Source organism: Balaenoptera musculus, chromosome 14 (assembly GCF_009873245.2).
Source record: "Balaenoptera musculus isolate JJ_BM4_2016_0621 chromosome 14, mBalMus1.pri.v3, whole genome shotgun sequence".
NCBI classification, from domain to species: Eukaryota; Metazoa; Chordata; class Mammalia; order Artiodactyla; family Balaenopteridae; genus Balaenoptera; species Balaenoptera musculus.
In genome coordinates this window covers 28,074,957-28,100,887 of record NC_045798.1, presented here as the reverse complement: position 1 = coordinate 28,100,887, position 25,931 = coordinate 28,074,957, and the positions used below count along the sequence as shown (strand labels likewise).

The following is a 25,931-nucleotide window of genomic DNA, read 5'->3' as shown; positions in this document are numbered from 1 at the left end:
GCGCCGCCTTTGTCCTGGTCCCGCGGCCCCGCTGCACCGGGCGGGCTGAGCGCCTCCCGCGGCCCGGCCCGCGCCCCCGGCCCGCGCCCCTCCCGCCGGCCCGGCCCGGCCCGGCCCGGCGCGGCGAGCTCAGGTGGGCGCCCCGCCCGCCGCCAGGCCCCGCCCCGGCCCGCCCCCGCCCCGCCTGGCCCGGCCGGCGGGGACCCGGCGGAGCGCTCGCGCGTCAAACCACATGATCCCATAAAACATTCATCCGCTCCCGGCCGGCTGCCCTCGCCTCCGCGCCGCCGCCCGCCAGCCCAGCCGACCGGGCGGAGCGTGCAGCCTCGTCCCGCGGCCGGGCCGGGGCCGGGCCGGAGCTGCGGCGCCTGGATGCGGACCCGGCCGCGGGGAGACGGGCGCCGGCCCCGGAGCGACTTTCGGTCCCCGACGCGCCCCGCCCGACCCCTAAGATGAAGAGGGCGTCCGCCGGAGGTGAGTGCCGCGCCCGGGCCGGCCGGCGGGCGGGGACCGGGGCGCCCCTCCCTGAGCCGCGGGGCGCGCCCGGGCTGCCGAGGCTGCGGAGGGTTACCGCGCGGCCGCGAGGCCACCGCAGTGCTGCCCGGCCCCGGGAGGGCGGAGCCCGCGGCAGCAGGAAAAGTTGCCGCTTCCCTGGAAAGTTGGCGGCGGCGGCGGCGACGGGGCTAGTGTGGGGACTGCTGGCTGGAAGGGTGGGGTCCTGCCTCTGATCGCCCGGCCGCGAAGGGGTTAATGAGCAGGTCTGAAGAAACCCGGGTACCGAGCAGAGGTGGGGGGTGTCCAGCCGCCTCCATCCTCGACCCGCGGACTCAGCTCAGGACATCTGGTTTTTCTGGGGTTAGACCGCAGCAGGATGAATGGGGGCGTTGGCGACAGTAGAGGGCGTGGGGGGCGGGGCTGGCCCAGAGCTGTCCCCCCCAGGGGGCGGGCGAGGAGAGGCGCAGCCAAGCACCCCCTATCCGCAGTCTGAGGGCGCCTGAGGGCCCCTGCGGGCTCCGCTGAGGGGCACCAGAGGTGGTGGGGCTCCAAGCACCCCCTCCCTGGCAGCTCTCATGGGACCCTTCCCCCCTACCTGGTGTGAGGTGCTGGGGGTGACCTCCTGTAGAGGGAGTTGGACATGCCTTGCCTGGAGGGTGCTCCCCTCGTCCCCCCCCACCCCCCCTTGCCCCAGGGTGCCCTGCTTATTTCCAAGGTGCCGCAGGCTGCACACGTTTCTTTGCACGTGCACATGTCTACAAGGGCTGCACACTTGCACACCGCATGTGCACACGCATGCCAGGCTGCCCCGTGTGCACGCGTACACACACACGCTGTGGGTGCACATCCATGTCCTCGCCCCCGCCTGCTCGCCCACGGCCATGCATGCACATAGCGTGCCTGCTGTGGTCTCCACGCTTGGCGCACGCTAGGTCCCCTCCGAGGGACCCATTCTTGTGCCTACATGCACGTGTGTTAAGGGGGAGGCCCTGGGCAGCCGGAGCTCAGAAGGGTGAGAAACCAGCTATAGGATCCGACCCCCGTGTCCAGGATTGTCCCCTCCCAGCCCCCTGGGGCTGTGTGTGTGTGAACTCGGTATGCGTCTGCACGTGTGTCTCTGTTCGCATGACCGTGTGTGCCTGTGAGCATATCGGCATGTGTCTCTTTGCCTCCAGACGTGGGTGCCCCTGTGTGCCCAGGCAGCCCGTGGCCAGGTTCCACCCAAATCTGTAGCAGAGGCCCAGGGAATGTGTGTTGGGGGCCCAGTGCCCCAGCCCAGGGTGTGAGGCCAAAGGAGTGTCTGATTCCTCCCCCTCCCCCCAGGCTGGGGCAGTGGTGGCTGATGGGGGCTGGGACCCACCTAGGCAGGGAAGGCCCATTTCACACCTCCAGGTCAGCACCGTGACACACAGGCCAGACCCCCGGCATGCTCTGCAGTCTGCCACTAGGTCCAGCTCAGGGTAGGTATATGCCCACCCCACGGCTGACCCAGGGTGACCTCAGGAAAGCTCTGCCCCCGGTGCCTGGGGGTCTCCATGGCGAGAGCCTTCTTGATGAGAGGTTCTGTGGTGTGTCAGCTGCCTCAGGTGCTGTGTGGAGGTCTGAGGTAAGGGTATTGGTGACTTGCTCTCACTGTGGTGAGGAGGACCCCAGGCCAGGGCTCAGAGAGGCAGGGCCACGCCACCTGCTCTCCCCCGCACCCATCAGTGTCCTTGTCTGTAGAATAAGGACAAGTAGGTCATCCTTATAGGCTGTGTGGGGGTGAAACAGAGGGGTGGGTCCCATGATGAGGTGGGCAGTGGGGCTGGCCACTCCCCTTTTCTAAGCCTCAGTCTTTCTATCTCTAAAGTGGGTACCATCACCGCTCCCACTTCTGCTCCAGTTGAGGTGAGGAAGGAACCAGGTCCCTGCAAGGCAGAAGGCTGCTCACAGACCCTGATTCCTGGGTGTGGGGTGGCAGGAGAACAAGGGCCTGGATGTGGGTCCTGGCTTAGCCACCGACAGTGGTATGACCTTGGGTGTGCAGTTCACCCATGCCTCAGTCTCCTCACCTGTGACATGGTCAGTAATTGGGCCTCCCTCAGGGGTTGTTGGGGACACTTAAAGGGTGAGGCCCCCACGGAGTTCTGACTCCAGTGCTTCTGCCTTCAAAATACTGAAAACACTACCCCCCTGCCCCACTCAATGGTTCCCACAGAGGGAAGTCCCCCTGGAACCCTTGCACTGCCAGCTGGACCCTCCCTCCTAACCATTTGCAGATGGGAAATAAAGGCCCATGGAGGTCACTGGGGAGTTGGAGAAGGAGGTGGGCAGGTGGGGAGGCAGGGAGGGAGAGAGGTCCCTGCGGGAGGTGTGACGTGGCCACCGATGTGTCCCCCACACTGGGGCAGCATCTTTGCTCTGCCCCTTTCCAGCTGGGAACCTGCAGAACCCCTGACCCTTGGTTTCACTATGTGAGGACTAATGGTCAGCCGGGGGCCCTTAGATCAGAGCTGGTTTTCTCCCTGTGGTCATGGAAGAGAGCCTGGCCCAGGGGGTCTCAACAAGCAAGAGGGCTTGTAGGGGGTCCGTAGGAGATGTGCTCGGGCTCTGGAAGACAGGGGAGGCCGAGGGCTGCCCCAGGTCCGTGGTGGGGCCCAGGGTTTGTTTGCTTTTGTTCATTGTGAGTGACAGACGGTGAGGGGCCCGATGTGTGCAGCTGTCCCAACCCCCACTCTCTAGACTCCGACCTCACCCTCCCTCCGTTGCCCCCAGGACGGCCGGCATGCTGGGCCGGCCCCTCAGTGCTCCCTGCCCTGGCCTTGAATTCATGGCTTTGTGGCATGGAGGCCTGTGGCAGCTGGGGCAGCACCAGGAGGGGCCCAGCTGGTGGAGGCAGGAGGAACTCACCCCGCCAGGGCCGTGTTTCCTGCTCTCCTGGGACTGTAGCCAGAAAGTCTCCGTAGAGCCTCAGTCTGTGCATCCAGAGAGGGGTCAGGAGCATGAAGAACCAGTGAACTGAGCCAAAGGAATGGGACAATGGGGGTCTCAGTGAGCATGGGGAGTAGGTGTGAGTGGCACTCTGACCCCCGGGCCCCATCCTGGGGTTCTTGATGGCTCTTGGCCCTGCACAGTCAATGAGGTTCAGGCTGCCCTGTGCCCAGGGCTCTGACCTCTGACCCCTAGGCCAGGCTGCCTAACCTTCTGTGGCCCGCCTGCTCCTGCCCCTTCCAGCGGTCCATTCCCAGATGCCACGTTTGCTTTCAGGCACCTGTTCATTCACTCACTCACTCACTTATTCCTGGCCTGTCAGACTCCCTCTGAGCCAGGCAGGTGAAGGGATGTGGTCCTTGCCCACCTGAGTTTATAGGACTAAATGCTTTAAAGGACAGGTGGCCACGGAGCTGAAAATGGCAGCCCAACCAGAGCAGCATCCACACCCCTGCATCTCCTGGTGCCGTTGCTGGATCGTGTGGGCCCGGCCGGGTGTCTTGTGCTGCAGTTTCTTCTTTGGTCGCTATATTTTAAACATTTTGCACGTTGGGAACTGTTCTTGTGTATCATGGGTTTGCGGGTGTGTGTGGAATCCCTTCCCGAGGATACGCCATCATTTATTTATCCAAACCTGCCTCGGCCTCTCACACTGCCTGTGCTTGTGCAGCTGGACAACCAGAGAAGTGTCACTGGTGCAGCCCTGCTAGGTCCCCCGGGGGCGTGGTCAGGTGCCCCTCCCCCAGTAGGAGGCAGGACCTGATCCCAACCCTTCCCAACCTTTTAAGTGGAGGGGGCAGAGCCCTCGGGCCTCTCCCACCCCTGGGTTTGCATTTCTGCTACTCACAAGTGGAATCTGTTTCCTGGCCTTCATCAGGATTCCGGCTCTGCTGCTGGTCCAGCCCTAGTGCAGCCGGCGCTTTGGGGCTGTCTCTCTCCTGCCCCCTTCACTTAGCCTCCACCCCGGCCCCGCAGTGTCCTTACAGTCCTGTCTCCTAGTGGGCCCGCTGCCTCTCCCTGCCTGGGGATAGAGAATGGGCCATGGCGGCCCTGTCCTACAGCCTTGTTAGTGCCCCCCCCCACCCCGCCCCCACCGCCAACCCAGGGCAGGAGGTGGAGCTGAAGGGCAGGGCTGTCGGCAGCCCTCCCAGAGGGGGAGGGGCCCTGGGGAGGAGCCGTGCTTGTCTAGGGCTGGCCCAGGTGGGCCTGGCAGGTGGTGAGCCCCGGCCAGGCCCTGGCACGTGGAGCTGGGCTGATGGTGACACGGGGAGCCCAGTGGAGGAACCGGGGTGTCAGGAGCTGACTCAGCTTTGTTCAGGCGGCCTCCTGGTGCCCCAGGGGGATGCTCTTTGGCCTAACGCCATCACAGATCACGCTCCATGGAACTGAGGTTCCACGGAATGTTGGTGGGGATTGGACAAGTGTTTCGTGGTCAAGCAAATTTGGGAATGGCTGGGTAAGAGGTGCTGACAGAGCTCCTTTACCACCCCTGTGTAACACACTCAGGGTCTAGTATATCCAGTAACCTATTTTGGGAAACAGTGGCTGAGGTCCTTTGGAGGGCCTGGGTCCATCAAGGGCTCCAGGGTGGGTGGGCCATCCCACACAAATCCTGCAGCCAAGCACCTGGTGGGTGGAAGGACCATGCTCTCCTGGCAGCAAGGCAATGTGCAAATTTAACCTTTGGGTTTATGGCTCTATTTCTTTGCAGCAAATGTCACGGGAAATGTCAGGCTAAGGCTGAAGCTGATGGGTGAGGGGCCCATCGAGGAAGGGGGTGGAGTGCTGAGGGGCTCAGGCCAAGACGAGGCTCTAAGTCCCTCACCTCCTCCCGGGAGCCCTCTCAGATTGCCCCTCAACTGCTTGGGCCCAGCACCGTGTGCCCGGTCTGTCCCAGCCATTGTGACCTTGTTGAGATGTTGCCTTTATTTACCTCCTGCCAGAGCCCAGATGGGGTGGGCTCAGGGACCTGCCAGAATTCTCCCTGCCCTGAAGTCTGGGCAGCCATTGGATCAGCCTCTGCAGTACTGGCTTGCTGTGTGACCTTGGGCAGCACTGCCCTTTCCTGGTCACCAGAGACCTTGTCCGTAATCCACGGCTGTCGACCAGAGGTGGGATTCCCACTCGATGCCTTCATGGGTGGGAAAACCCTCTGAGTCTGAGGTGTGTGGGGTGCTGGGCTCTGGGGGTGGTGGGGGTGGGTGGCTGGCTCATGGCATCCTGTGGCAGCTCCAGGCACATAGTAGGTGCTCAGTATATAGGGAGGGGCAAAGAGTGGACATGGTAGGCGGGGGAGGGCTCAAGGCCGGCGGGGAATCCACAGCCCCCAGACTTACTGGCCTCCTGGCCTGCCTGGCAGGGCCAGCTCTGAAGCCTTAGCCTGGCCTGTCATGGAGTTCTGTCTGGCCCTTGGGTCCCAGTGGTTGGTTAGCAAACGTTTGCTGCCTCCCGGCTGTGTGCCAGGCCTGTGCAGCTGAGTGGGGGTCTCAGGCTCCTAGGTTGCCCCTGCCCAGCAGCTCCACACCACTTTCCCTACACGTGCTGCTCTGCTCCACTGGGTGTCCTGGGTCCCCCAGATTCAGCCTGTCTGGTGGTGATCGCCCTTATACCACCTGCCCCTCCACCCCCTACATCTGGGCCAAAGGTCCATGTCCTGGCCACCTCCCTCTACCCTTCCCCAAAGTCCAGTGTCAAGTCTGACCCCTCCCTGCCCGTCCCCTTTTATCCCTCATCAAAGTTCTGCTGTGGACTAGCCCCCCCTCCCAGGCCCATGGCCTCAGACGCCCACGTCTCCTTGCCCGCCATCTCATCCTCCTTTCAGGCTCTGAGATGCTTTCCTAAAACATGTTGCCGGCCAGCCCCTCCTGACTGAACTCTCCTGTGTCTGCCCCCCCATGAGGCCTGGACCAGGGGGTCTGGTTTGGGAACGTCTCTTCCACTCTGGCTCCCTGGCCCCAGGCCTGGCACACACACCTGTGTCTGCCTCCCCACGTCCATGTCCCTGAGTCTAGCTTGGGCCTGGCACCGGTGTGCAGGGAGCCACGAATGGTAGGGTGGCCTCAGGCAGTGCTCTGAGTCAGCTCCCAGGGTCTCAGGAGCTGGTGGTCCTAGCCCTCAGGGTTGGCCACTGGCCATCAGGCGCAGGCCAGTTGCCCAAGGTGGCTCAGGAGGGCGGTCCCCTCCAGGGCACAGGTCTGGAGAGAGAGCAGAGGTGCCAACCTTTGGAGGAGTTGCTCTAGCTGAGGGCCTATGGGGCTTGCATTGGGAGCCCAGGACTTCAGCCCAGAGCCAGCTGTGCACCTGGCAGGCCACTCACCCTCTGAGCCTCCATGTCACACAGGAGATTGCGAAGGGGGAGTCAGTGGTGAATGATGCCCACGGGACAGCCCCTGGTGGGGGCTTGACTGTCCCAGCTCCTGGGGCCCCTTCCCATTCAGGTGGAACCTCCTGCCCTGAGCTGGAACTTGCCGTGGAAATAGAGGCTGTGATGGGGCTTCGTGGGGCCCCCATGTCCCAGGGGCCTCCTCAGATTCCCAGGTCCTTCCCTGCCCTGGGGACATCATGGTGGCACTCAGGCAGGTGTGTGATGGGTGTGGGCCCCACTGTCCTCTCTGGAGCAGGAGCCTCTGCTGAGCGCAGAGGAGGAGCCCCTGTTGGGGCCTCCCTCCCCCCACCAGCCCTTCTGCATGAGGTCCTTGCCACCCATCCCAAGTGGGGGGGGTCCTGTGACCTATTAGTTAATGCCATGGGGACCCAAGTGAGAAATGGGGCTGGGGGGACACGGTGGGATGGGGGTGGGAGGTGCAGGCCCCAGGCAGGGCCAGTGACTGGGGGAGGGGAAGTTGGGGCCCTCATGGGGTGTCTGCCTTTCTCAGTGAGAGGCGGAGGCCCAGCGGGGGCCTGGGGCAGGTGGGTGCTGAGCTGGCTACGGTGCTGACTTGGAAGGAGGTTCAGGGTCTCCCTGCTTCACCACGTGGGTGTGAACCCTTGCCCCACAGCTCACTTTGCACCAGCCTTCTGGTGTGGCGAGAAGGAGGCCAGTGTTCCTGCCCGGTCCTTGGGCAAGACGGGAACCGGGCAGAGGGAGGGTGGGCCACCTGTCCCCCGTGTGGCCTCTGGCCCAGAAGCATCTACTGTTCCCAAAGATGTGGCTGGAAGCAGAATTCCAGAGAAAGACCAGTCCTGGCTGACCACCAGGACGCACTGGGCATCAGAGCGGTCTCAGGAGGGCTGTGGGTCCCAAGGTCACACAGGACACCCCGCACCCAGCTCTCTCACCTGCCTCCACAGCACACCCCAGCCAGGAACCTGCGAGTGGGCTCTGGTGTCCTGGGCCACCCTCACCCTTCCCAGAGCCCTGCCGTGATCCCTCCCACGCTTTCCACTGCCTCTTCCCTCCCTCTGCCCAGGCTGAGGCCTCCCTGCTCTCTCGGGACACGTCCAGCCCCCACTTGTCCTCAGAGAACACAGAGCTGGCCAGTCACACCCGTCCAGCCCGTTTCCAGGCTCCCCAGGGCCTCCCGGAGGATGAGGCCATGTAAGGCAGTGGCTGATGAACCTGGTGGGGACCATGCTCTTAGATCTCCTTGGGGGCTGAGGCCGTGACCCCCAGGGCCATCTGAGGAAGCAGCAGGACTGTCATGTTGCCCTGGCAGTGAGCAACCCCCATCCCACTGCGCGGTGGCTTTCCCCACATGACAGGGACTAATGGAGGGCGGAGGTGGGGCCTGGGGCTGTGGTTCCTGAGTATGGCCTAGCAAGTGACCCCCCTCCCTTGGGGAGGACCCTCCTCACCCCTGGTGGGGTTAGCCGTGCACCACAATGCACAATCCAGATGGGGGTACGGGGATCCCTGGACAGGTCCCCGAGGGCCACTGGCTTCCACCTCTGTTCCCCTGCAAGTGCTTTCTAGCATTACTTTCAGGCCAGCCCCATGCCAGGCAGCAGGGACCTCGAGATTCTTGAGACATATTCAGCCTTCCAGGTCCCTGGGAGACACCCCAAAGCCCACTAGGTACCCAGGGGAGAGAAGTGAGGGTGTGGGTGCTGGCAGGCTGGTGAGGAGCCTGAGGCCTGGGTCCCCCACTGGGCCCTCACCGAGGCCACCCTGGGCCTACGTCTTAAAGAGGCCCTGGAGCTGCTGGCTGAGGGGGTGGGGGCTCCTGGTGCAAGCAGAAGCCCAGAGACTCCAGGACAGCCCAGTGCGTGCGGCGGGGCCCCTGGGGTGGGCTCAGGAGGCCCTGGGCAGCAGGGTGGAGGGAGTTGGGGGTCAGATGAGGAGATTGTGGGACCAAGAGGGGTGCAGAGGGAGGGGTTCGGGGAGCTCAGGCTGGAAGGATGGGGTGGGGGCTGCAGAGGTGGATGGCGGCATGCCCCAGCAGGAGGCCAGCCCACTGCTCTGTGCTCCAGCCGTGTGACACGTGGCCCCTGCATTCCGGCCATGTCCAGGCTGTCTTTCATCTCCCTGCCTCAGCCCCAATTTCTGTCAGGCAGAGGCTGACACGGGGACAGGTGTGACAAGTGTCTGGCTTCCTTTTCGAAAATTGGCAAAAGAAAAACTCTCCCCATAAAGATATTCCATCTACACACCTCCTGGATGTCACCGAGAGGGCCCGTCACGGCTGAGACAGATGGTGGCCCTAATGGACTCCATTCTTCACCTGCTGCTGGAGTTGTGGCCCAGCCCCCAGGCTGGCCTGAGGCGGGTGGCGGTGGCGTGGGGGGGTGTCAGTGCCTCTACGGAGCCCTCCCGACTCCGTGGCTGCCTCCCCTGACCCCCAGATCACAGGAAGCCTGATACAGCAGGACCATCCTTGTCAGTACAAGGGGCTCTGGTGGGGCAGTATGTCCCTGGGGTGGGTGGTGGGAAATAGGGAGGTAGGGCTGCAGACCTTCACGCTTTGACCCCCGCAGCTCATTTCCTGCCGGGTGGCCAATGTGGACGCCGGTGGGTTCACTGTCCCCACGTTGCCCCGAGGCCCAGGTGGGGTCAGGCCCTGCCTGGCATGTCATGCGCACAGGGCCCCTCAGGCCTAGCTGAGGCCCCTTCCCTGCCAAGAACCCTTGGTGGGAGCCCAGGGACCGAGACCCCAGCCAAGCTCCATGCGCTCTGCTTGTTCGCCTGCTCCCTCAGTGGCACCATAGGGGCTAAGTCCAAGTTTCGGGGCGAGACTGTGGTTGGGGAGGGGAGTGGGATGGGTGTGGTGGGGCTCTAGGAAGAAGAGCCCTTCCGGGGGGGTGTCTGGGAGCAAGGAGGGGGTGCTGCCTGAGCTCAGGTCAGGCCAGGTCAGGTCATGTCAGGTGCCATCTTGCCCTTGCTAGCTGTGGCTTAACTTCCCCTCCGTTAGGGGAGACGTGGCCCCTTCCAGGGGCAACAAGAGGTGCTCCCATGGGGCGGGTGGGCCGGGCATTTCCTGTGCATCCACTGTGCGCACCAGACCTGCATGAGCTGTGTGGCCTCAACACCCTGCGAGGTGGGGCCTGTCGTCTGCATTTTTCAGCCAAGGGAATGGGTTTGTAGAGGTTGGGAGACCAGGCGGGGACCCCACAGCACGGGGCTCTTGAAAGGGACTCCCGCTGCCTGGGGTTGGCCTCACCCACCCTACCCTGGGCCAGCTGCCCCATCCAGTGTTGGCACATGAGACCAAACGGAACAAACTAAAAACTCTTCTGATTTTACCAGTTCGTGTGCATTGTAGAAAAATCTGGAAAAATATACCAGAGTTTTAAGAAATTTGTTGTACTAATCAGCTGAGGCTGTCATAGCAAAATGCTACAGACGGACGCTCAAACCACAGAAATGTATTTCGCACAGTTCTGGAGGCTGGAAGGTCTGAGATCAGGGAGCTGGCAGGGTCGGTTCTGGTGAGGGCTCTCTTCCTGGTTTGTAGATGGCCGCCTTCCTCACATTGCTCACAGGAAAACAGGCTCTCAGGTATCTCTTCTTACGAGGGCACTAATCCCATCATGGGGCCCCACCCTCACGACCTCATGTAAACCTAATCACCTCCCAAGGCCCCACCTCCAAATACCATCACATTGGGGGTTAGGGCTTCGGCATATGAATTTGGGGGGTGGGGCACAGACATTCAGCCTGGAACAGAAGTGAAGCTGCCCTTGACATCAGGCACTGCTGCCTCGCCCTGTGGGGACGTCAGTGCCCCATGGACTCTCCTGGGCCTGGACACCTTTGGGACAGCCATCTCCACAGCCTCACACTTCTTACATTCACGTGACGGACGTTTATGGAGCATCTCCTGTGCCATCACCAGCCCTGGACCTGCCCCGGTCCTGCCCCGAGGAGCCCATGGCCCGGGGGTGCAGAAACAAGCAAGGCAAACCTGCCAAGTTGACCATTGAGGTGTGGGGCAAAGGGGGCACCTGGCAGTGGACAGAGGTGGGGGTTTCACGGACCCTGGGAGTGATTTGTCAAGTTCTCAGACATAGCCTCCCCCTTTTACAGATGACAGACCTGGCTCTGAGAGGCGGAGGTTGCTCGCCGTGCCTGAGCTGAGCAGGGCGACGTGTCTGGGCTGGGGTGACCTGGCTCATGACAGGGGCGAGCCTGTGACCAGGGAACAGTAGGAGGGTGGGTGAGAGGCAGCTGGCTGCCTGCCCAGTGGGTTGCTGGATTTTTCTGATGCATCAACAGAAGAGGTGCAGAGGCCTGGGCCACGGGGTGCTGCTCTGAGCAGGTGGGGCCTGTGGGGGCTGTGGGCACCAGCCAAGGGCACCCCATTCCCTGCATGTCTGCTTCCTCCTCCACACCGGGCTCCCCTGGCCCCCTGGGGCCACGCGGTGTGGGGTCAACGTGAGGGAGGCCTTTGGGGTGCAACCCTTCTTTCCTTGGCTCAGTGGTTATTGAGCACCTGCTGTGTGCAGCCCCTCACAGGTCGTCTGCAGGTGAGCAGGCCAAGGGCCTTCCAAGGGCACTGGGTGGGGAGCAAGTCTGTCTGACCCAGGCCTGGGCTCGCGCTGGGGACCCTTTTATGTTGGGCTGGGTGAGAAGGGAATGAGGATGTGAATTCGTTAGGAAAATTTTTAGGGAAAAGGCAAATGCCTTTGTCAGGCTTGGTGAAGTAGAGCCATGCCGGCCTGGGTGGGGAGGCAGGGGAGGCCAGCTGGGCGCTGGGTATGTCCTCTGTGGGGTGAAAGGCTGGGCTGCCCAGGTCCTCAGGTTTACACAGCGGGGATGAGTGGAGTGTGGCCTGCAGATGGCCCCCTGCCTCCTGATGCCTGGCCGCGGCAGTCCCCAGCAATGCCTTGGGCCTTCAGGGACTCCTTACCAGCCTGCCCCTTCCTCTGCCAGGGGGCATCGGTGCCCTGGGTCCAGTGAGGCGGGGTGTGGGGTGGGAGAGGCCATGCTGGGCACCTGTCCTGGGGGCCGGTGCTGAGGAAATGAGGCCACCCTCCCAGCCCCGCCCCCAGGGCAGCCGACCCCCTTCTGCTGCCAGGAGCGCCTGGTGCATCAGCCTCAGGAAGTAGCCGAAATACACTGACCTGCTTTTCCAGGAGGCAGCGGCGTGCCTGATCCTCCCACCCTCACTGGTGAGAAGCCGCCAACAATTTCCATCCCAAATTGATTTCAAATAAGGAAGAGTTATCACACACAATCATATAGGAATAATTTATCACTCGTTAATAAAAGAGCAATTACTTATTCACGTCACCCCTGCCTGCGTGTCATGCATTTGGATGCAGAAACGCGATTGGGGCTCTCATAGAGGCCAAGGTCAGGGGAGCCCTCCCCAGGGGCTGCAGACTCCTACCCCAGAGGCCCTGGGTTTATCCGCTGGATCCCCTGCTCCTGAGGGTCCCCAGTCTGGGGTCAGGGGGTCGGATCTGTGACCTGGGAGCAGGCAGGGCTGAGGAGAGACAGTGGGAGGGGCTGCCAGGAGGTGGTGGGACTGTGAAAGGCCCAGGGCACACATGGATCTTCAGGTTGGAAGCTGTCCCTTCAAGAGTCTGGATTTCAGAGGCCCCTGGAGCCAGGAGCTTGGAGCGTCCCTGAAGGCTGGGGGCGTCCTTGGCCACCCTTGGCTGAGCAGCCGCTGAAGATCAGCCAGACGCTGGGCTGAGCACCAGGAGGCTTCGAGAGCTCTCAGTCCCGCTTTCTCCTCCTGCACCTTGGAGACGCCTGCTGCTAACCCACGTTCGTCTCCACCTTCTGGCAGATATGCTTTATTTTCTTCTTTTTATTTATCTCTGTTTCTGAGATTTCATTGCCAAGTATGCAGTCTTTTTAAAAAGATAACACTGTGGTCGGCCATATCTTGCTCAAAGTGAAAGCCTGCACCCAGCCCTCAGAGGCTGGTCTGGGGCATTGGTTTGTAGCCCTCCTCCAACCCACCTGCTGTTGCCATGTTCCCTGTTTTTCCAGGTGGTTATCTTCACGTTTCCATGTCTCCTACCCCAGCCCCCTCTTCTCCAGCACACTCCCCAGTGTGGCTGTCTCACTACCGACAGTTAAATTCATAACCAGTGTTTCCTAATCCAGGTCACATAAATGCTTGTCACTGCCTGACCACAGGGGGTGACCCTCTTGCTCTCGTCTGGCCTTTTGTTTTTCCTGGAGTTCACAGTTGACTTTGTCTTTTTTCTCTTGTCCCATATGCCACCCTCATGTGCTTATTCTTCTCTGGGTCAGGCATTCTACTGGGTGTCTCGTTTTCCCCAGGGGAAGTCTCCCTCTAGGCCTTTGTCATGCTGTCCCCTCCTGGGCTGGGCATGCTGTGGCCCCCTCGCAGCCGCCCCTGACTGCCTTTCATCACCCAGTGTTTCTTGGGGTTCGTGTTTATGTCCTGTTTTAGCTGAAGCGCATTCCCAGCTAACTATCCAAGGAAAGCACAGTGAAGAATCATTCTATGAGCCCTTGAATGTTAGCAAATCTATTCAAGCTGGATTGGCCCAGTCCAGAATTCCAGGTTGAAAATAGTTTCCCCCCAGAGTTTTGAAGCCGTTGCAGTTTTGTGGTCTTCTGGCGTCCAGTGTGCTATGGAGAAGTCTGCTGCCGTGTTCCTGTTCCTCTCTTGACCCCCAGAGACCTGAAATCACACTGTGAATGTCACGTGTTGTGCCAGGCACTCACCCAGGAGAGCCTTCAGCTCTGGGAGATTTTCGGGTATTATTTCTTTGATAACTTTTCCCCTCTATTTTCTGTTTTCTTTCTGGAATTACCTAAGACAGGTGTTGGATCTGTATTTGTCTTCTGAATGTCATCATTTTTTCCCTGTTTCTCTTTTTGGTTTTCTTTCTGGAAGACTTCCTTAACCTTGTTTTCCAACCTCTCTATTGATTTTTGGGATAATTTTAGCAATTCTATCTTTAACTTCCAGGGACTCTTCTTGTTTTCTGATGGCTCCTTGTTCATAGCACCCAGTTCTTGTTTTAAATCCTCTTCTATCCCTACGAGGACACTGATTAGATTTTCCCTAATTTCTATCTATTCGCTGCACTGTCTCTGCTTCCTCTGGAGGCATTGCTGCGATTGTCGGCATTGGCACCTTTTCCAGACACCTGGTTTTCTGGTAGCGTTTACTAGGGAAGCATGGAAGGTGGTGGGATGCTCTGCTGAAAGTGGGGTTTGTCAACTGGCAGGTGTGGGTGATCAGGCAGGAGCTGCTCTGGACGCCCCGGAGGCCATGGTGGAGATCCTTCCTCTGGACATTTCTCCGGGGGAGCAGCCTCGTCGCCCTGCTCCCTAACCCCTCAGCGAGTACTGCATCACTGTCGTCCTGGGTCTGGGGTGGGGTGAGCACAGGTCTCTAACACGGGTGGAGGGTGGGCACAGAGGGGCCCACCGAGTGTGCCAGCACTGCGGGAGGAGCAGCAGCAACTTGTGAGGCCATTCCATCTGTGCTGGGCTCCACGCCCGTCTCCGAGCCTCCTCCCTCCGCGGAGGCTGAGCTCGGTGGAGGCAGGGAGGTTGCCCTAGGTGTGTTCGCAGCATGGCCTGGCTGCCGTGCCCTCCTCCCACCCAGATGCAGCCTCTCATGGACAAAGCAGGGCTACCATGCCAGGCAGGAGGGGCCTCAAGACAAGTAGAGTGATCAGCATGGCTGCGGATGCCACCTGTGAGCTGTGGGCCTCTCCTGTCTGGGCTCCTCGCCTCAGACAGGGCTGCCCAAGGTCAGAGCGGCAGAGGCCCCACACCAGCCCCTGGGGAGGCAGGGTGTTGACCACAAAGCCAGAGCCTGGGTGGAGGTGCTCAGTGGGGTTCCAGGCTGGAAGCATCTTGGGGCCCCGGGGAGGTGGGTCCTGGCCTGTTGTCATCCTCATGTCACTGCTGTAGAGACAGCTTCCCCAGCCCCTTGGTGAGGGTGTACAGAGCTGGCATCTGAGCCCAGGGCTCCTGGACCCTGGGGTCCACCTCGGGCGGCCCATGGAGCAGAAAGCTTGGGCCAAGGATAAGCCTCTCTGGGGGTCAGAGAACACAGAGCATGTGTTGGAGGGAGGGGCTCAGCAGCTCACCTGCTACAGGGGCGCTGCTTCCCCTTTTTGTTATCTGGGTCACTTGGGGCTCAGGGCCTGCCCTGGTCACTTGATGTGGCAGGAGGGGGGTCTTGGACCCCGTGCCCTGGTCTTGCTGGTTCCCTGTGGTCACCGCACCTTGATAAGGCTCAGTGCCCTTGTCTGAGGAGTGGGGTTGATGGTCATCTCCTCGTGCTGTGGGATGTAGCAAAACCTCCAGGAGTGAGGGACATCTGTGACTTGGGCGTTCCAGGGAGGCAAGGGCCCCATCTCCCCCCACTCTCCCCTCCACTGGTGCTTGGTGCTGTGTGAGGCTGGGATGTCAAGGTGGATGGACAGGGCCTCCCTGGGAGACAAGCTCGACCAAGAAGGCCCTGAATGGCCTCAAGGCACTGCTGCTGGAATGCTCAGGGCTGTCTCGTGTCTGCCCAGCGCTGGCCACCCACTCACTCACCTCTGGGCTGGTGGGGGTCTCTCCTCCTCAGGACCCCACACCCTCCTCTTGGGCTCTGTGGCCAGGTCACACAGGGGTTGGCTCGCTGGCCCACTAGCATCACACTGTCCACTTGGCTGGGAGGAAGGGACACAGCAAGTCAGTTTTGACGCACTTCCCAAGATGTTAGGATTCAGGCCTTGGCCGACAACTCTTCCCATTTAGGAACAAATAACAAAGGTGGGACAACTCGGTCCAGGAAAGGAGAGAGGCACTGGCGTGCAGGCTGCCTTGCCAACAGGCTTCCCCGGACCATCCTGTGGACCCACGGCCCCTGGATGCAGTGACCTCAGCCGGTGGTGACTCAAATGGGAGCATCTCAGGCTGAGGGTCCTGGGCCCCACACTTGCCTCTGGCCAGGGGTGCTCAGCAGACCATGCTGGTCCTCCCCACGGTCTTTCTTGGCGAGTGCTGCCCCCCACCCTCACTCTCCCAGCTCAGTTTCAAAGCCCCCAAGCACCCTGCCCATGTTAACCCCTTCTCGGGGCCCAAGCCACCCTGGTCGGGAGCGTTTGCGAGAACTCGGCTCTCCTGGGACAGCGAAGGTGGGCTTCAGTCTAGCTGCTCCCTCCAGACGGGGCTAATCCACAGCGGCCCAGAGGCCGGACGGGCTGATCCCCAAGGGTGAGCGGTTGAGGGCCTCCAGAGACCTGCATTTGTCTTCCCATAGCCAAATAGATCCTGCTTGGGCAGAGGCCACTGCCTGCCTTGTCGGTGATGTTGACAAGTGCCAAGGGCTCGGGGACACCTGGGAATGTGCCCACCCGTCAACTCCCACCACAGAGGAGAACAGAACCCCTCGGCCTGGCTCCTGGCTCCTGGCTCCTGATTGGGGCTCCCATGTCTGCCAGCCTCTGCACAGCAGCCCCTCTGCTGTTTGGCTGGCTCGCCTCTGTGCCCTGATCACGCAGGCCCCAGCAGCACAAGTTCCAAGAGTGCGTTCCTATTGTGTGTGCCCATGGCGTGCACCCTCCCACCCCAAGCATGGGCTCCTGCACTGCATCTGCCCTGTTGGAGGCTGCCGTCAGGGCCTCGCAGGAATGGTCAGCTTCGTGTTGGCGGTAGATGCAGGGTCCCGGGAGGAGTGGGGGATGGATTGCGGGGAGGGCAGGACCCATGCTGGCCCTGCCAGGCTAGGCATCCAGTCCTGGACAGGAGCTGGCAGTGGACGGGGATCTGGGCAGGCGGGTGGGCATGGTGGTAGGTGTGTGGCGGTAGGTCCCAGGCCCTGGCACGGGGAGTGCCCCTTCTCTGAGCCTCCCTGGGGCAGGGGCATGTCGGCCACTGGCCAATTTCTCATTAGCATCCTCTGAGGACTCGAGCCTACACTGGCCCCCGGATTGAATTAGCCTCAGGACCCTGATGAGTTGGTCGTGGAGACAGAATTCTCCAGGTAATTAGGCAGCGGGCGTTTGTTGGTGGCCTGATGGAGTGGGGGGTTTGCTGGGGTGGGGGTGGGGGGACGGGGGTGTCCAGACTCTGGGGGGGAGGAAATGCTGGCTGAGTCTCTGCTGCAAGTGTGGGTGTGGCCTGCATAGGCAGGGTCCTGGGGCTGGACGAGGCTTCAGATGCTGGTGTCATCAGCCCTCCATGTGGGGCTCCTGGATGGGGGCCGAGGGAGGTGGGCTCTGGGTGAAGAGCATGGGGACTGGACAGGGCGAGGCTCCAGAGCCTCCAGGCTGGCAGCCTGGCCTTGGCCAAGGATGGATTCCTGAGGCCTGCTGGCTGGGCCCAGTGTCCTGCCCATCAGAGGGTGTTCTTGGACCCCCACCCTGGCAGTGAGCTCCAGGGCTCCTCCCTTGACGTCTGCCTGCTGTCTGGGGCCAGCTCAGGGCTCCGTGGCCCCTTCAATCCCCCACGTGACACCTGTGGTCAGCCCGCTCCTGGACCACAGGTGTGACAACCAGGACCACATCCCGACCACAGGGCGCCCCCTGGGGAACACGCTGGTGGGTGGGCTCTGCATCCAGGGCCTCCAGCTCCCAGGCAGGCCAGACCCTCCCCCGCCACTCTCTGTTTCCTTGCCTTGAAAGGTCCCAGAGCTGCCTCCCAGGTGCTGTGTCGGCTGGAAATTTTGGGTTCCAGGTGGGGCTGATGGGTGAGGTAAGGGTGGGGGAGCTTTAACTTTTTACTGCCCAGCAAGGCTTTTCAGCAACTGGATACCACATGGCTGAGAATCCTACCGGCTCCTGGGCTGTGAGCAAGAGACCCGCCCACCCCCCACCAAGCCTCATTTCCTCACCTGTAGAACGGCTAAATACACTAGCCCCTGGGAGAGCTCACCAGACAGAGGGACCTGGCCTGCTCACCCCGGGTCCACCCGTGCACAGTGCAGTCAGGAGGCCGGCTCTGCCCACAGTGGGCCTCAGTTTCCCCCACTGCACGCAGCTTGGCCTGGTGTTTGGAACTGCTCAGCCCTGTGTCCAATACCCTCCTGCCATGGTAGGTCACCTTGCCCATTATCCACCTGGCCAGCCCACCCTGCCCTGCCCCACAGCTGCGCCCTGAAAAGATCAATAAGGAGGGGGCCTTGAGGGGCACAGCCGGGCAGGGAGCTGGTAGCCACACCCCTGGAGACACAGGGCACTATTGAGGGTGGGCTGCCTCACGGGAGTGGCTGCCACCCTCCTCCCTGGCACCTGAGCTAGGGAAAGGGCCCAGGAAACGCCCTGGCCACGTGTGCTGCCACCGCACATGTCTATGACTGGAGGACGGACGGAAGGTGGGTGGTGAGTATGAGAAACAACTATGACCAAGGGGGGACAGATGGACGACGGGGGCGGGTGGTGAGCCTGTCGTGAGTTGGGGGCTGGCAGGGATGGGAGGGGTATGGGTGCAGCCGTGACGGGTGCCTTGACCCTCTGTGGTGTGTGGACGCCACTGGCTCCCACCCCCGCTCGGAGCTATTTCTGGCCTGGCTGTGCTGACTGTGGCCTCCTGTTCTGCCTTGTAACTGCGGTCTGTGACATGACCCTTCATGGGACGTTCTTGGTGTTCGAGAGGGTCCTGAGCAGACTGATGTCCTAGCTATGCTACGGCGGTCTGGCCCCTCCACAGACGGCTGACCCCAGCCTCCAGGGGGTGGGCAGCAGCTCAGAACCTCCCGGGAAACGTCCCCTCCCAGCCACCAAGAGCACAGGAGGGAGCTGCCCACGCTCTCCTGCCGTGGCCACATAGTGGCCTTTCTTCAGGCCTGGGCTGGATGTCCCTCCTGCCCCTTCTGGCAGCTCTGTGACTCCTTCTCTTGCCCACCTTTCCTCCTGGACCGGCTCTGAGTGGGAGCAGGCCATGGCTTAATTGCTCACTGCCTCGGTTTCCTAATCTGTAAAATGGGCTCACGACACCAAAAAGAAAATTGATTCTTATGCAGCTCCAACTCACGCCTCTTTATATCAGCTGGTGGACCCTTGTAACGACCCCCAAAGGGGGTGTTACAGCCACCCCATAGCCGCAGGGAGGCATAGAGGCCCGAGGGCACTGAGCCCGTGCTCTGGGCTTCCAAGGCTGCCAGCCCTGTGCCATCCCTTTGGCCTCGCTTGTGGGGGCAGAGGCATCCCCATGAGACCTCAGGGGAGCTGCACTCCTGCAACCTCAGCCCAGGCTGGGGGGCCCCGGGAGCGGCAGGGGCCAGGGAACACACTGAAGACCTCCCCGTGCCTGCAGCCTCCAGCACACCCTGTTTCTGAGCTGCTGACCTCAGCAGCCGCCTGCCCGCTGCCCACTGGCTCCTGCGGCTGCTGGTGACTCCCCAGAAGCCTCCGCCCCTCCTGGCTCCCCTCCCTTCTGCTCCTCTCTCCTGCTCCCTCCACCTTCCTCCCCGCCCCCTGCAGTGCCCAGGAGCTGGATCAGGGTGAGCAGTGCAGATGGCCTTCGAGGCCTCTGGGCCTCGTCAGCTGGCCCGGAGGAGAGACCCTGAGCAGAGTCTGGTCGCTGTGCCCCCATCCCCAAGGCCGGAGTGGCTGGTCCTCCACCAACCATAGCCCTCGTGCCCCTGCCCCAGCTCCAGAGCAGACCTGGGCTAAGGTGGGGGCTCCTAGCCGTGACCCAGGGGTCCCCTCCATGGGGAGGGCACTAGAGAAAACCCCTGACCCATCCATTCTGTGCTGAGGCCCGAGGAAAAAGGAGGGATGGCGGGGGAGGGGCTGGCTTGGGTTTGCGGGAAGCTAGCTGAGGGGGCCTGGTGGCCTGGTGTGGGACCAGGACCCTGGTGTGGCGTGGTGTGCCTCGCGATGATTTCTGTGTATGAGAGCTGGGCGGGACAGGGCTGTTTTCTCACCCTGTGTGCAGGAGGCAAGCTCCCACTGGACCCGGTGAAGCAGGGCGTGACTGGGAGGTAGGGCCAGGGGAATGGGTGGCTGGCTAGGGCCAGTGGGAAGGTTGGCGGGAGAGAAAGGAGAGGCAGGTGAGGCAGGGTGCAACCTGGGGGCCTCTGATGAGTGGGCAGGACCAGCGAGTGCAGATCTGCAGGCCAGAGAGGCCTCAGGCTCAGGGAACTGCAAAAGCCAGGGAGGATGGGTTGGGAGGTAGGGGATGTGGGATGAGAGGATGGGCTGGGAGGACAGGCTGGGGACGGGGCAGGGGGACGGATGGGGAGGACTTTTAGGGTTGGGAAGGATTAGGTGAGTGATAGGGTCCAGGGGGTGGGGCCAGGGGACACCCTCCCACTACCTGGTGGGGTCTCCAGGCCCCTGCTGTGAGAATGAAAACATGACACAAAGTTGGGTTTGATTATCTCATAGAAAGATACCCCCTCTGCTTGCTCAGCAGAGGGGTTGCCATGGAGACCAGCGGGCAGGCCCCAAGGGGGCCAGGCTGGAGCCAATTACTGTGGCTGAGGCGAGGAGCGAGCCCACCGCTGGCCGCTGTGCTGACAGCAGGGCTCGTGCTGAGGGACCGACTATCAGAAGTTGGTTTCCGAAAAGCAGTTGCCTCGGCGAGAGGGGAGCCATGTCTTCGTGCCTGTTGCCCGCTTCCTGGCAGGGCCGAGCCACATGGCTGCTCTGCCACTTTCCCCCATGCGTGGCTCAACACTGGTGCCTATCTCAGGGCATTCATAGAGTGGGCACGGCCCCAAGCTCATGGCTTATAGCCTTCTGGGGGCCCCGCTTAGCGACAGCTGGAGGCTGGAGGAGCCGGCCAGTTCCAGTGGTCAGCTGACCCCAACCCAGCCAAGCTCACAGACCATGGCTGCAGGCCTGGGAGCCAATGGTCAGGGTGCAGTGGTAACAGTGCAGTCAGTGATGTGGTGGGTATGGTCATGATGGACGGCCGCTGGCAGCCAAGTTGGTGGTGTGGCCCAGCCCGTGGTGGTGAGGTCCAGAGTCTGGCCTGATGAGTACCTGGGGCCCCACCTCACCCTGCCCCAGATTGTCCTCTGCCACAAGGTCTTGGGAGCAGGAAGTACTGTTTTCATAGCACAGTCACATCCCGTGGCAACAGTGAGATGCCGTGGGAGCTGGCTTAATCAGGCCCGACTTTCCAAAGGAGGCCCATAAGGAGAGAGCCAGGAGAGGATGCCAGCAGTTTAAATAGAACAGCTGAGATGCCCCCTCATGGCCTCCTGTGTGCAGCCAGCCCAGGGAGGGGCACCCAGGGCTTGGGCAGGGGGTGGTCCTGGGGCTGCCATGTCCCCAGCAGCCAACAAATGGCCCAGCCCCAGTGGCCACCAGAGCACAGGAGACAGAGGAGGCCCCTAGGCTGTGCAGACGGTGCTCCCAGTACCTGGGGACCAGAGTCTGGGAGGGCGTATTCCTTGCGACTGCTGGACATGCCCGGCTTGCTGGGCCTCTGGGCTTGGGGCAAGCGTCTGCACTGGCCCTGGCAGAGAGGACCTAGTGGGGGTTTGGGGCCCAAGGTCATGGTTCTGGGTGGGGGCAGCTGGCCTGTGGTCCCCTCCTTTCTCCCTCCTGGCTCCAGCCCCAGCACTTAGCCGGCCTTATGTCTGCAGAATCCTGCTCTCAGCTGACTGCCAAGGAAGGTGTTCGCTGTCAACGCAGGTGTTAGCTGTCAACTAAGGTGTTAGCTGATAACTCAAGTGTTAGCTGATAAGCCATAACCCTCCCAGGGGGATTCACATTTTAATAGACTTACTCCTGAAGGCGGAAAGAACCTTCAGCATTCAAAGCGGTGGCTCTAATGGTGGGATGATAGGCAGGGAGCTTAGTATTGGGCATGTGGCCCTGCTGGTGAGCCCAGCCTGGATACAGCACCCCAGGAGGAGTCTGCTACCCGGTCTAGGTCTTTGGTGAGGCCCTGAGATGGGGGAGGGAAGAGGGGAGCTGCAGCCCCCTGGGCTGGGGCGGAACCTGCTGGGAGCGTGTCTTGGCAGGAGCGTTGGGGGCAGCTGGACTGTGCAGAGATTGACTGGCCGGGAAGGAGTAAGCTCCTCGCCCAGGGAGGAGACCAAGCAGAGAATGAGGCCGAGGGGAGGAGGCTGCAGGAGGTGTTCTGAGCCAGGCCAGGAAGCACTAAGCGGCGGTGAGGAGGGCATGTGCAGGAGGGAGCAGCCTGCCCGAGGGGCTCACGGGGCAGGGCTGCAGTGCCCCCCAAGCCCTGGACCTGCCTGCCCTGCTACGCCTGCCCTCAGGGCCTAGGCTCCTGATCCTGTGATGGCAGAGTTGCTCTGGAGCCTGGGGCTGCTGTGGCAGTTTCCTGTGTCCTGTTGGTGGGACCCAGACCCCTGCAGGAGGGCCACTGGGGCTGTGGCTCCCGGCTTCACCAAGGCCCCTGCAATTTCTTCGTTAAAGCACAGCTCCCCGAGGTGGGGAGGTTCCCTCAGAATCCAGGCAGGCCTTGGCCCCAGGGGCTCTGGGGGCCTGGGCAGGGCACCAGGTCTGAGTCACAGCCCCACCCTTCCTGCAGCCCGAGGACGCTCTGGGAGGGCTGCTGCGGAAGCTGCCAGGAGGCAGGCCTGGCCATGATCCTTGGCCCAGGGCTCCTCTGCATGAGCGGGGCTGGCCTGGTGCTCCAGTGTTTGCCAGGGCCTCTCTCCCTGCCTGGCCTGTGGGCTGATGGGACAGGGACAGGCTGGGTCAGTGCTGGGACGGACAGGGACAGCGGGCAGGTCCACGGGGGCTCTGTGTTCACTGGCGTCCGAGAAGGTATCTGCAGGTGTGCATGTCCATCCCAGGAGGCCTTCACTTGGGCCTTGGGGGTGACCTGCTAACCCCAAGTGGCAGGGGTGCGGGCGTGTTAGCTCGTGTGTTTGAGTGCCAGGCAGGGTGACGTGGGCATCTGCAGGCGACGTTTCCCGGTGTGGAGCTTTCGACCTCTTGGAGGGCTGTTGTGCAGCAGCTTCCACCTGGCGGGTGGGGCAAGGATCACAGCACCTGAGTTCCCAGGGGCGGCAGCATATCCTGGGCCCAGCCCCAGCCCCTCCTGCACAACCCCAGCCTTGCAGGAGCCCCTGCCCACTAACTGCCCTCTGCTCTGCCCACAGGGAGCCAGCTGCTGGCCTGGGTGCTGTGGCTGCAGGCGTGGAGTGTGGCGGCGCCGTGCCCAGGTGCCTGTGTGTGCTACAACGAGCCCAAGGTAACCACAAGCTGCCCGCAGCAGGGTCTCCAGGCCGTGCCTGCTGACATCCCGGCTGCCAGCCAGCGCGTCTTCCTGCACGGCAACCGCATCACATACGTGCCAGCCGCCAGCTTCCATGCCTGCCGCAACCTCACCATCCTGTGGCTGCATTCGAACGCGCTGGCCCACATCGACGCTGCCGCCTTCGCTGGCCTGGCGCTCCTGGAGCAGCTGGACCTCAGCGACAACGCGCAGCTGCATGCCGTGGACCCCGCCACATTCCAGGGCCTGAGCCGCCTGCACACACTGCACCTGGACCGCTGCGGCCTGCAGGAGCTGGGTCCCGGCCTGTTCCGCGGCCTGGCTGCCCTGCAGTACCTCTACCTGCAGGACAACGGGCTACAGGCGCTGCCCGACGACGCCTTCCGCGACCTGGGCAACCTCACGCACCTCTTCCTGCACGGCAACCGCATTCCCAGCGTGCCCGAGCGCGCTTTCCGCGGCCTGCACAGCCTCGACCGCCTCCTGCTGCACCAGAACCGTGTGGCCCGCGTGCACCCACACGCCTTCCGGGACCTCGGCCGTCTCATGACACTCTACCTGTTTGCCAACAACCTCTCTGCACTGCCCGCGGAGGCCCTGGCACCACTGCGGGCCCTGCAATACCTGCGGCTCAACGACAACCCCTGGGTGTGCGACTGCCGGGCGCGCCCGCTCTGGGCCTGGCTGCAGCAATTCCGCGGCTCCTCATCCGAGCTGCCCTGCAGCCTGCCCCCGCGCCTGGCCGGCCGCGACCTCAAGCGCTTGGCCACCGCCGACCTGGAGGGCTGCGCTGTGGCAGCCAGACCGTCCCGTCCCTTCTGGACCGGCGGGCCTACCGATGAGGAGCTGCTGGGGCTGCCCAAGTGCTGTCAGCCGGACGCTGCGGACAAGGCCTCGGTGCTGGAGGCCGGGAGTCCGGCCTCGGCTGGCAATGCACTCAAGGGACGTGTGCCGTCTGGCGACAGCCCGCCGGGCAACGGCTCTGGCCCACGACACATCAACGACTCCCCATTCGGGACCCTGCCTGGCTCGGCCGAACCCCCGCTGACCGCAGTGCAGCCTGAGGGCTCCCAGCCACCAGAGCCCCCCACCACGGGCCCTCGCCGGCGGCCAGGTTGTTCCCGCAAGAACCGCACACGCAGCCAGTGCCGTCTGGGCCAGGCGGGTGGCGGGGGTGCGGGGGCTGGAGGGGCTGGTGGGGCTGGCGGGGTGGAGGGCTCGGATGCCCTGCCTGGCCTCGCCTGTAGCCTCGCCCCCCTGGGCCTCATCCCCCTGGGCCTCGCGCTGGTGCTGTGGACGGTACTCGGGCCCTGTTGACCAGCCACTGAGCGCAAGGCCTCTCTCAGCAGCCAGGTGTGTGTACATACGGGGTCCCTTCCCGCTGCCAGCCAGCCCCGGGTGGCAGGCCCTCCCTGACGGCGCCTCCCGCCTGCCCGCCCGCCCGTCCCATCTCCACCCCGTCATGTTTACAGGGCGTGGTCGGGGCGTTTGTTCCAGAACGCCACCTCCCGCCCGGATCGCGGTATATAGAGATATGCGTTTTATTTTACTTGTGTAAAAATATTGGACGATGTGGAATAAAGAGCTCTTTTCCTAAGCTGTGGCTTCTCAGGCTGGGGGTTGCTGTGAGCCGTGAGAGGCAGGCGGGCCCTGGAGGTGCAGCTCTGCCCCCGTCATGGCACATGGAGTTCCAGGAAGGGAAGGCAGCTGCCTGGTGGTATGGTCTGAGCTGCAGGCAGCTCGACCCTTTTCAGCCCAGCACTTGTGGTGGCCATGAAGACTGACCTCAGTGTGCCTTGGCCCCCTCCCTCCCGGCTGGGCTGACAGCGGTGTCTGAGAGAGGTGTGTGTCCAGCACAGACCATGCCCAGCCAGACAAGGCTGCCTCTGTGGGGACATCTGCTCTGCGGTCACACAGAGTCCCTAGAGGTCCCAGCCTTCCAGCCCAGCTTCGGCTGCACCCCGTTCCCATGTGGGTTGAGGTGGTCCCAGGAGGAGCCTGAGGTCCAGGAGGACCCTGTGCGGGTGGGCTAGGGTGGTCCTGATGGAGTGCTGGGAGGTGAGGCTGACCCCCCCCCCCTTCCAAGGCCTGGCAGGGGCCGTGTGCCACCCTCATTCCACTGCCTGTGGTCTCATGCCAGTGCTGTGGCCATGCCGGCTCCGGCGTGTGCCCAGGGTGCCGCATACCTACACCATACCGCACACACGTGCACGCACAGGCGGGGCAGGGATCACGTGTGTACACATATGCACGCGCATGCGTGCTCACACCCAGCACAGGCAAAAATATGCACATGCACATTTTCTCAGTCCTTACTGAGCATGAGGACTCAGAAACAAAAGAGGCCACGTGGCCATCCCACCATCCCCCTCGGGGCAGGGGCCTGGGAGAGCAGGAAGAGGGAGGAACACACCGTGAGTTGGGAGAGGGAGTGGGGGAATGTTGCTGGTGGAGCCAGATGGCCGTGGGGGCGGCCAGGGCTCCAGAAGCCCAGGGTAGGGGGGAAGGGAGGGGGTGTGCTCAGCAACCAGGCCCTGCTCCCCCACCCGGCCCCTCTGTGCCCGTGGTAAGAGCTCAGACCCTCCCTGCCCCAGCCCAGGGCAGAGTCAGGGCACTGTTGGGGGAGGGTCCCTGCCTCTCCTGTCCGGCCCGTCCCCCTCCTCAGCCGGGTCCTCCCACATGCCCCATCTCTTCTTCTAAGGGACCCTTGGGCCTGGGCCCCCTGGCACCCCCTGTTTAAGCCCTGGCAGTTTGCCCCTCTGCACGGTGGATGCGGGTACGTCTGAGTTCCAAGACCAGACCGCGCTGCCCCCAGGCTCCAAGTGGGCAGCATGGGCAGGCCCCTTTGAGCCCAAGAGACCCCATCACCCCCTTAGACAGCCTCCACACACACAGCTCCGTGCAGTCTGGTGTGGAGGTATAGGGCAGCCTTGGTGACCATCAGCACCCC

General features: G+C 62.6%; 1 protein-coding gene across 2 annotated transcripts; it reads left to right on the top strand.

Moving 5' to 3' along the window:
* Positions 1-311: 311 nt before the first annotated feature.
* On the top strand, positions 312-24,552 carry RTN4R (reticulon 4 receptor). 2 transcript variants are annotated; one of them, XM_036823192.1, is made up of 2 exons: positions 312-474; positions 22,866-24,552. In XM_036823192.1, the coding sequence occupies exons 1-2, from the start codon at positions 453-455 to the stop codon at positions 24,296-24,298; spliced, it is 1,455 nt and encodes a 484-aa protein (XP_036679087.1). In that variant the 5' UTR covers positions 312-452; the 3' UTR covers positions 24,299-24,552. The 2 variants fall into 2 exon arrangements, with proteins under 2 accessions (XP_036679087.1, XP_036679086.1); XM_036823191.1 differs by lacking the exon at positions 312-474 and adding an exon at positions 22,298-22,527.
* The last annotated feature ends 1,379 nt before the right edge of the window (positions 24,553-25,931 follow it).